Here is an 11596-nt window from a genome sequence, read left to right on the forward strand (position 1 = left end):
TAATGCTGCTAAAGAGTTGGGTCAGCTCTCCAAACTGAAGGTGCGTTCATAAAGAAATTAGTTTTAACTATGCATTATTACTAACATTATTGTGACTTTTTGCCTCACAATTCTGACTTTGTTTCTCACAATTGCTCATTTATCTCTCACAATTGCAAGGTATGAACTCGTAAATCTGAGTTTACATCTTGCAATTCCCATCATGGAGTAAAAATAAATAAAGTAATTGTGACTTTTTCCCTACAATTTATCAAAATTACATCTTGCAGTTAAATTTTTTTTCATGGAATTCTCTTTATATCTCACAATTTTTACCTTTTTCTCAGAATTCTGAATTTATATCTCGCAATTTTTACTTTTTTTCTCAGAATTCGGAGTTTATATCTCGCAATTTTTACTTTTTTCTCAGAATTCGGAGTTTATATCTCGCAATTTTTACTTTTTTCTCAGATTTCTGACTTTATATCTCGCAATTTTTACTTTTCTTCTCAGAATTCGGAGTTTATATCTCGCAATTTTTACTTTTTTCTCAGAATTCTGAGTTTATATCGTGCAATTTTTACTTTTTTTCTCAGAATTCTGAGTTTATATCGTGCAATTTTTACTTTTTTCTCCGATTTCTGACTTTATATCTCGCAATGTTTACTTTTTTCTCCGATTTCTGACTTTATATCTCGCAATGTTTACTTTTTTCTCCGATTTCTGACTTTATATCTCGCAATATTTACTTTTTTTCTCAGAATTCGGAGTTTATATCTCACAATTTTTACTTTTTTCTCCGAATTCGGAGTTTATATCTCGCAATTTTTACTTTTTTCTCCGATTTCTGACTTTATATCTCGCAATTTTTACTTTTCTTCTCAGAATTCTGAGTTTATATCTCGCAATTTTTACTTTTTTCTCAGATTTCTGTCTTTATATCTCGCAATTTTTCCTTTTTTTCTCAGAATTCTGAGTTTATATCTCGCAATTTTAACTTTTTTCTCAGAATTCTGAGTTTATATCTCGCAATTTTGACTTTTTTCTCCGAATTCTGAGTTTATATCGTGCAATTTTGACTTTTTTTCTCAGAATTCTGAGTTTTTATCTTGCAATTTTTACTTTTTTCTCCGATTTCTGACTTTATATCTCGCAATTTGTACTTTTTTCTCAGATTTCTGACTTTATATCTCGCAATATTAACTTTTTTTCTCAGAATTCGGAGTTTATATCTCACAATTTTTACTTTTTTCTCAGAATTCTGAGTTTATATCGTGCAATTTTTACTTTTTTTCTCAGAATTCTGAGTTTATATCTCGCAATTTTAACTTTTTTTCTCAGAATTCTGAGTTTATATCTCGCAATTTTGACTTTTTTCTCAGAATTCTGAGTTTATTTCACAATTTTGACTTTTTTCTCAGAATTCAGAGATTATATCTCGAGATTTTGATATTTCTCAGAATTCTGAGTTTAAATAATAAACACTCCTGACTAGACTTTCATAAGGATGCTGTCGCATGGAAACTGATGGTTTGTTTGTGTCTGTTAGGAGCACATGGTGCGAGAGGAGGCCAAGGCGCTGTCCCCTAAACAGTGTGCAGTCATCGAGCTCGCACTGGACACTATAAAGGTACAAGCACACACACACGTTCAGAATCAGCCTGCCTGTTATCAGGATACTGACAGGGTTTGTGTGTGTGTGTGTGTGTGTGTGTGTGTGTGTGTGTGTGTGTGTGTGTGTGTGTGTGTGTGTGTGTGTAACAGCAATACTTCCACGCGGGTGGTGTGGGTCTGAAAAAGACGTTTTTGGAGAAGAGTCCGGACCTTCAGTCTCTGCGATATGCACTGTCTCTCTACACACAGGCCACCGACAAACTCATCAGGAAGTTTGTCCAGTCTCAACACACTCAGGGTGCGTCACAATCTCATTGTGTCTTTGCATTCTAGGACTGTTGTTTTGTATTTAATTTCGCCCTGTTGTTTCTGTGTTCTTGTTTCCTTTGTTCTAAGTTGTGTCCCAAATGAGGCACTAGACACTATGCCCTTTTACACTATATACTTCTGTACTCAGCCGTGTAGTGTATGAACTTTATATGGTTATTTGTCATTCGTCATCAGAGTCTGAAGCCCCTCCCCCTCTGTTGCGTAGTTAAAGCTGCAATGAAGTGTCCAACATTCCACACTTCGTTTGATTGGTTAATTAAAAGCACCATCTTGGTATTTAAAGTGCACTATTTCTATTTGGTATTTTCAGTGTGAACACACTCGCACTATTTATACTACAAAATGACATGGTGCATAAGTACACGAATTGTGATGCATTGTTTCTATAGTTACTGATTATGTTATGTATTCTATTTTTACCACTTAATGTCTATTTTATTTACATTTGATGTAATACTTTTTTTTAATTATATATATTTTTTTTTAAATATAATTTATTAATTTCCCTTTTATTATTTTTCATTTATGATTTATCAGGGCATATTTTAAAAATGTTGTGTTTATGTTTATAAATATATTTATTTATTTTTCTATATATAAATGTATATTTATACTATATTTATGAATTTAGATTTTCCTTATTTGTTATTTATTTCATTTACATTTTATATAAAATAGTTATATTTATCAGAAATTATCAGAGATTTTAGATTAAGATTTTTATTAATTAATTGTATTTATTAATTTCCCTTTTATTAGTTTTCATTTATGATTTATAAAGGCATATTTTCCTATTTTTATGTTTGATTATAAATATATTTATGAATTTTTCTATATATATGTATATTTATACTATATTTATGAATTTATATTTTTCCCTATTTGTTATTTATTTAATTTACATTTTATATAAAATAGTTACATTTATAATCAGAGATTTTATATTAAGATTTAATAAATTTTACTAATTAATTTCCCTTTTATTAGTTTTCATTTATGATTTATAAAGGCATATTTTCCTATTTTTATGTTTATAAATATAGTATAAATGTATTTATATACAGATATAAATATATTTATTTTATATTTTCCATAAATGTTAGTTATTTTATTTGCATTTTATTTACATTTGTTTTTACAAAATAGTTGAATTTATCAGAAATGATTCAGAATGATTTTGGCTGCTACAGATGGATTTTCAGGTGTTTATGATTTATGAGGGCATATTTTAACTTACTCATTTACATTTTATATCAAATACTGTAATTTATCAGAAATGAGTAAATCTAGCTAGTTTTGGCTCCTCCCTATTAAATCAAAGTAACATTAAAAAGCTTCTGAGCTGCAGATCCACATGGATATATTCTTATTTATAAAACGGTTAGTTCCAATCCTTGATTCTGATTGGTCAATGGCTGTGTTCTATGTATCACTCCTCATCTCACTCATTAAGACGGTGTTTGCCGCCATCTAATGGTGAAATAATGTGTGTAACTTCTGTTGCTGTTTACGGTCAGGGACTATTTTCTCCAGCGGAAGGAAGGCTTTTAGTGATTTTTACTGCATGAAAGTTGCATTGATGCATATTTTTCGACTTTAATATTTGTATTGTGTGGCAACCGTTTTATAAAAGCCATAAGGTACTCGAGGCTAGTGCTGTGTCGTGAATAAGACACGATTGACTCCGCTTCACGTCATGCCTAACAACACCCTTCAGCCGAGACTTATTCACGATACAGCTCTACCTTATTGCTTACATATCTCTATATCTCTATATATCTCTGTGAACTCATTTGGTCTGTTTCTCCTCAAACATGTTAGTGATGATTATGTTCAGGTCTTCTGAAAACTCACGTCTTCCTCTTCTCTTTAGTTCATGGTGGTAAAGGCGTGCGATACACTCACAGTGAAGACGTTTATCCAGAGAAAGGTACGTGTGTCCGCACAGCATTGATATTTATGCATGCAAATATTCCTTTGCATATTCATGTGAATATTACGCCTGGCTCCAGATGGTCTGCATGGTCTAGTTGAAATAAACTGAGAGATTTACCCAAAGTAAAATAAGTTTTTTTTTGTGCATGTAATTTGCATCTAATTTCGACAAAAATCATGTTCAAATGAGAGTCTCAAATATGATCATCAGGCTTTTAAGGAAGGTTTGTTCGTCTCAATCATCATGTATTGCATTGCATTATTTGTTTTGTTTTTTAAACAGTGATTTGATCACAAAATAAGCATATAAATATTATCTTATACATATTATTGCAGATACTGATATGTCTTGTATGTTAGTGTTCTGCACACACTGCTGCCCTCTGCTGGATTGCCATTTACTTGCAAAATAATATTTCAATAATTTAACAACACATTTACATGTTCACGTTCTCTGGTGTTGGTTAAAGCTCACAAGTAAACTGATAAAATATTTAATCTTGTAATAAGAATTGTTTTATTTTGATAGTTTTTAATTAAAAAATATTTTTATATAGGGCTGGGAAAAAATTAATTGCCATTATTATTAGTTGACTAATTTACAACAGTAATATATTTCAATCATTCATTTTTTTATAATTACAGTTACAGTACTGTAAAAAAATAAGTAAATAATAAAATGTTAATAACTTATAATTTCACACCACAAGTCATATTACTAAAAAAAAAAGAAAAAAAAAGGTGACTGCAACTTTTTTCCAGAATTCTGAGTTTAATCTCACAGTCCCCGATCACATTTAAGATATCGTAAAATGATAATTAAGATGTTTATCAACTTTTTATGAGAGACAATATTTGACCCCTTTGCTATTTATTTATGAGGGCATATGTTTTTATATATAGTTATATACGTACATTACCCTATTTGTTTTTATTTTTCATTAATTTTGTAACATTTTTATTTTTATTTTGGCTGTTAATAATGGATATTCCTGGGGGTTTATGGTGCCATTGATTTATAAGGGCATATTTTTACCATATAAAAATTTACTAAATTGTCCAATTATTTATTATATTTATTTATTTACATTTTATATCAAATACTGTGACTTATCAGAAATAGATTAAATACATTTTGGACTTTTTCCTGAGAATTGTGAGAGAGAGAGAAATCACTTTTTTTTTTAGCTGTTTTACATAATGAATAATTATGTTTTTCTGCAATATTCAAGGATCTATATGCTATTTATTTATTTATGAGGGCATATTTTCCTCTTTAAATTGATTTCATATTTTATTTACATTTTTATTTTATTTTATTTTATTTTATTTTGGATGCTGCTAATTGATTTTCAGGTGTTTATGATGCCATTTATTTATGAGGGTATATTTTGACAATATAAAAGTTTAGATTATTTTTGTTTCTTTCCATTGTATATCAATTAATCAATTTTTTTAAAACTTTTTTTCTGAGAATTGTGAGGGAGGGAAAGTCGGAAAGTTTATTTATTTTCAAGTTGTGTTGCATAATGCAAAACAATTATTGAATAAGATAAATGAGTGCGAATCTTTCTGTTTTCTCTACGTAGCCTTAGTCGGTAAAACACAATGATTTAATGTTATATGTTTTATTTTATTTTATTTATACCTTTGGTTTAATCTTTTTATTTGACGGAAACAAGCTTCCATACTTCCAAACAATCAATCCCTCGAGCTTTTATTTTAAAATCCTTCGGGCTTTTATTTTGGCGGGAAACTGCTGTAAACGTCTGTCCACAAAAAGGTTTAAAATGATGCAAATGTCTGAATAAAATGCAAGTTCCCGAATGCACGATAAACCTGTACGCTAATAAAACAGCATCGTCAGAAACCTTCCATGTCGTCCACGCTCTGACCTTTGACCTCTGACCCTCAGCCTCAGGAGTGGAGGATGCAGTGGGTGAGGTGTCCATGACGGTGGAGATCTTCAGTGACCCGAACACAGGAGGACACAAAATCACAGTCAAAGGTGCTTTATATCCCTTTATATCTGCTTTTATATCCGTTTATCCTTCATCCTTCCCTCGCACTTCTCGCGGGTCAAAATGACCCGAAGCCCTAAAATTATACTTTTTTTTTTTTTTTTTGTCCAGAAAGCTTATTCTATGTCATCTTGATCATATATTTTCTATTTTTTAATCAATTTTTTGGGGGGAGATTTTTTGTTATTTTTTATTTTATTTACCTTTAAATAACTAGATTTGATCAATAAATAATAAATAAATAGTAATTTAAGCACATTCCTCACATTTCCTCACAGAATTTCATGCATAACCCTTTTAATTCAGCTCTAAATATCGTACATTGTGTGTCTTTGCCGACCTCTCGTGGAAATATAATAATATAAGATGATATTTCACGACTCTAGATGTCCTCATAGCTCTATATGGAGTAAATGAGCTGTTCCGCTGGGTCCTAAAGTCAGTTCACTTCAGTGTGCATTCAGATACACATGTAGACATTATAAAATAATTTTCTGGTGAAGTTTTAGCATTTTCAGCTTGAATTACGAGCATTTTTAGGTTTTTCTATGTGCACTGAAACATTCCTCGCATTCCATTCATTCCTGGGAGTCAAATTGACACAAGAGGGAAGGATTTGTTACTTTTTCAAATTTCATCCACAAAACTCCTCGAATCCAGTGTGTGTATTCGTGGTTCAAGTGCGACAAAACTCCTGATGAACACTCAAAAAATAAATAAATAATGCGTTTCGAGTCAAAATGCCCAGAGGGAAAGGTGAGTTTACCTGTGTTTGTGTGTGATTGACAGTTGTCTCAGCCAATGACCTTCGCTGGCAGACGCAGGGGATCTTCCGGCCCTTCGTGGAGGTTTACATCGTCGGCCCGTATCTCAGTGACAAGAAGAGGAAGTTCGCCACCAAATCCAAGAACAACAGCTGGTCTCCGAAGTTTGCCGAGTCCTTCCAGTTGTAGGTTTCTCACTGTTATACGCTGACTTCCACGACAGTAGCTGTGTTTCCATCCCAAGTTAAGATTCGGAATAATATTGCATTAAACATTTGCAAATAGAGCAGCTTTTCCATCCCATGTGTTCAAGAGAACAAAATCGTGGGAAATTGGAGCAAAATATTAGTAATAAAAATGTAAGTTTCTGCAAAAAAGGTTGATCCACTTCAAATTAGGCTTTTTTGTTTGGTGTGCATTTTAAGTTTTGCGCATCTTGGCGTTTTCATTCAGCGTTTTATGCAATATCCCAAAATGAGCATAAAAATGTGGATGGAAATATAGCTATTGATTTATGATGGCATATTTTCCTTTTTAAAGTTTATAAATATATTTATGTATTATTATTATATATTTCTTCTCATTTATATTTTTTCATAATTTTTATGTATTTACATTTGATATCAAATACTTCAATTTATTAGAAATTAATTAATCTGAATAATTTTGGATGCCTTTGATTTATGAGGACATATTTTTTCCTAATCATATAAAAATCAACTTATAAAATGTAAATACAATAAATGTAAAAAAATACATATCTGATAGTTCAATTTATCAGATATTAAGTAATCTAAATAATTATGTCTGCTACTAATTGATTTTTAGGGATTTAACATCATTGATTTATGAGGGCATGTTCTTCCTAATCATAAAAGAATTTACTTATTTATTTACATTTTATGTCAAATACTTTAATCTATCAGAAATGTATTAATCTGAATAATTATAGCTGCTACTAATTGATTTTCATGGATTTAAGAAGCCATTGATTTTGGCTGCTAACTCTAAAATCTAATTAGCATTTAAAATAATCAAGAACGCACAAAATACCACATTCATAAAACACCAAAACACATTCATAAAACACCAAAACATGCTAGAACCCGTTTAATAATAAGTATCTGATAAAAAGAACTCTGATTACTTTAATCGTTTTAAACTACAACAATTAAAAATATATATTTTTAAGTATAAAAATGTGTAAAACTAATACTAAAATTACTATAACAAATGGAAATAAAAATAAATTAAAGTTATATAAATGTATTAAAAAATTATAAAACTTCTAAAAACTACTACAATTAAAATGAAAACTGAAAAGAAATAGTTCTTAAAAATATTTTTAAAAATGATATATTAATAATAATACAAATAATACTGATTACTTTAATTGTTTTAAACTACAAAAATGTAAATAATATTTCTAAGTATAAAAATTAGTGAAACTGATACTATTAAAAATAATTTTCATTAATTTAAATAAATGATGCATAATTTAATTAATTGAAATGCAATTAAATATAAATAAGAACTTCACGAAAAAAGCGTTAAAAAATCTAATATATCAAATGAAAATACAAATAAAGTGACAGATATATTAAAAATGAAAAACTTCTCAAAAGCACAACAAATTTACTACAATTAAAATGAAAACTGAAAATAAATAGTTATTAAAAATATTAATATATACTGTAATAATATATAAATTATAATAAAAATAATACTGATCACTTTAAGTATAAAAATTAGTGAAACTAATAGTACATCATAGTACATAATTTGATTAACTGAAATGCAATAAAATAAAAAATAGAGTTGTACAGATGTATTAAAAAAATTTAAATAAACTTTTCAAAATTACTACAATTAACATAAAAAAAAAAAGTAAATGGTTATTAAAAAATGTGTGTGTGCAGTGTACTGATGTATAAGTGTGTGTGTGTGCAGTGTACTGATGTATAAGTGTGTGTGTGTGTGCAGTGTACTGATGTATAAGTGTGTGTGTGTGTGCAGTGTACTGATGTATAAGTGTGTGTGTGTGCAGTGTACTGATGTATAAGTGTGTGTGTGTGCAGTGTACTGATGTATAAGTGTGTGTGTGTGCAGTGTACTGATGTATAAGTGTGTGTGTGTGCAGTGTACTGATGTATAAGTGTGTGTGTGTGTGCAGTGTACTGATGTATAAGTGTGTGTGTGTGCAGTGTACTGATGTATAAGTGTGTGTGTGTGTGTGTGCAGTGTACTGATGTATAAGTGTGTGTGTGTGCAGTGTACTGATGTATAAGTGTGTGTGTGTGCAGTGTACTGATGTATAAGTGTGTGTGTGTGTGCAGTGTACTGATGTATAAGTGTGTGTGTGTGTGCAGTGTACTGATGTATAAGTGTGTGTGTGTGTGCAGTGTACTGATGTATAAGTGTGTGTGTGTGCAGTGTACTGATGTATAAGTGTGTGTGTGTGCAGTGTACTGAATGTATAAGTGTGTGTGTGTGTGCAGTGTTCTGGGCAGCGAGCTGGGCCCCGAGGGCTACGAGCTGCAGGTGTGTGTGAAGGATTACTGTTTCGCGCGCGAGGACCGTACGGTGGGCCTGTGTGTGCTGCACCTGAAGGATCTGGCGTCACGCAGCAGCGCCGCCTGCTGGCTCCCGCTCGGCACACGCGTGCACATGGACGAGACCGGCCTCACCGTGCTCAGGATCCTCTCGCAGAGGAACAACGACGAGGTCGCCAAAGAGTTCGTCAAGCTGAAGTCGGACCAGCGCTCGGCCGAGGAGGGCAGGAGCTGAAGCTAAAGCTAAAGCTAGCGAGAAACTGTCCTGCAAAACACATGATCATAACCAGGGTTTGAAATTAACATCACTGGCGGGTAACGCCGTCAAATCACGAGCCAATTTGGCGAGTTACTCATTATGTTTACACGCTTTGCTGGGGAAGTTTGTGAAAGTCAAATCTGCGCAGATTTTGCGCAAATACTCGCGAGTCCAGTGTATTGTGCAGAATCTGATTAATTAATTAATCAGATTGCAATGACACTATGAAAACAAAACTTGAATTGCACTGAATAATTAGAGAGATGCGTTTGAATTAGTTTCATAATGAATTAATTTTGCAAACACAGTTAATGCATTAACTGTCGTTAACTAACAATTAGCAATACATATTGTCACGATGCAAAAAAAACCTGAGAAATGTTGGCTAGAAACTCACAAGTAAAACATCTGGACACATTCAAGTAATTAAAATAACATGTACGTATGTGTGCATGCAGGGTTTGAAATGAACACCCGCCAACTCGTCGACAGTGGCGGGAAACGCTGTCAAATCACGAGCCAATCTGGCGAGTTACTCATTATATTTACTCGCTTTGCTGGAAAAGTTCGTGTAAATCAAATCTGCGCAGATTAATCACAAATACTCGTGAGTCGTCATGATATATTAAACACAGTGTATTGTGCAGAATCTGCTCATATCTGGCTTACCTGAACACACTCGTCACTACACAGCTAATCACAGCGCGCTTGTTCATTAGCATTGAAGCATTAGCGGTGAACAGAAAATACATCGATATTTTGCAACATCCTTCATGTTTCTGATGTTCTTTGTGTTGATCTGTCCTCCTAAAACAGCTTTGGTGAAAAGCATGAGGATTAAAGACAGGATTTTGTTTGAATAAGAAATTAATGTGTGAAATCCGAATTTTATACTGTGTATAAATATGAGCTGTGACGTAGTTAATCTCGGTCATTTCTTTCTTTCTTTTCTTTCAGCTAGTAGTAGTTCTGAATGCCGGTAACGTTAAAGTTTAGTAGCCAAATTGGCCGGTGAGTGAAAGTTAATTTCAAACCCTGATGATAACACAGAAACGGGCGTATATCTGCACAGATGAAAGCAATCTGATAATAATGATGTCAACCTGGAATATGAACATTGACCTCATTTCCTTCCATAGCAGATCATCATCTCTCCAACATCCTCCGCTGAGAAGATTGTAGAGTTAACTCTACACACTTTGTTTTGCACTTGAAGGGCCGCATTTAAGTTTCACGGACAGCCCTGATGTTCAGCACAATGGTTTAATGTGTTACGCCATCTCTGATTGGTTCTTAACACATTCCCTTGACCAATCAGAGAGCGCCACCTGCGCTCACGTCAAATGAGAGTGTGTGAATATCCAGTGATGATCACGTGCCAGATTCATGTTTTCAGTCTGAATGTTATTTGTCTTGATATGTGTCAGGGCTGCACGATTAATCTAATTAAAACCGTAATTGCGATATGGCTTAGTAGTGCAGCAGATTAGTAAAAAAATCGTTCACTTTGGTATAGAAGCATGACATTTGGCACAGATACTCTCTAAGGGCCACTATTTTGGAAAAAGGCGTTGGCCACTCAAAAATTCAATATGGCGGCCATTTTTCAAAATGGCCGCCATTGCTATTCAATGCTTATTATATCAATTATTCAAACAGTGATCCAAGCATAACATTTTATACAAATACTCTCTAAAGGACATGTTAATAGAAAAAGATGCTTGTCCCTCAAAAATTCAAGATGGCCGCCATTTTTAAAGATGGCCACCGTTCCTGTCGAATATTAATTATTTCAAGTGTTCAAATGGTGATGCAAGCATAAAATTAGGCAGAAATACTCTTCAAGGAACACTCTTTTGGAAAAAGGTATGTGCCACTCAAAAATTCAGGATGGACACCATTTTCAAGATGGCCACCATTTCTGTCAAATAGTCATAATGTCTGCTTTGTCTGCCTCCTCTCCTTTGACCTGTCCAGCTTAGTTAAACTTGCCAGGGATATAAAATCCCCACCGGCATAGGTCTCAGGTTCATTAGAGTACACAAGCCTCTCCACCATGGCAAGGTGTAGTCCACAGAGAGGAAGTGCCACTGTTAGAAAAAGGATACGCTGCTGGTACAGGTTGCACATACAGTGGGGAGA

The 11596-nt window shown here is 32.7% G+C and overlaps 1 protein-coding gene across 2 annotated transcripts in view; it reads left to right on the plus strand.

The window, feature by feature from the left end:
* LOC309501041 (protein unc-13 homolog A-like) overlaps positions 1–9620 on the plus strand; it is a 36874-nt gene extending 27254 nt beyond the window's left edge. For both annotated transcript variants that reach the window (XM_082172978.1, XM_082172979.1), the window contains exons 22-28: positions 1–40; positions 1529–1609; positions 1744–1891; positions 3797–3853; positions 5774–5866; positions 6669–6828; positions 9142–9620. The exon at positions 1–40 is cut by the window's left edge and continues 17 nt beyond it. In XM_082172978.1, coding sequence (XP_082029104.1) covers positions 1–40; positions 1529–1609; positions 1744–1891; positions 3797–3853; positions 5774–5866; positions 6669–6828; positions 9142–9430 — 868 coding nt within the window. In that variant the 3' untranslated portion in view covers positions 9431–9620. The remainder of the gene's footprint in view (positions 41–1528; positions 1610–1743; positions 1892–3796; positions 3854–5773; positions 5867–6668; positions 6829–9141) is intronic.
* The last annotated feature ends 1976 nt before the right edge of the window (positions 9621–11596 follow it).

The sequence above is a fragment of the Leuciscus leuciscus genome (assembly GCF_965113295.1).
Source record: "Leuciscus leuciscus genome assembly, chromosome: 6".
Taxonomy (NCBI): domain Eukaryota; kingdom Metazoa; phylum Chordata; class Actinopteri; order Cypriniformes; family Leuciscidae; genus Leuciscus; species Leuciscus leuciscus.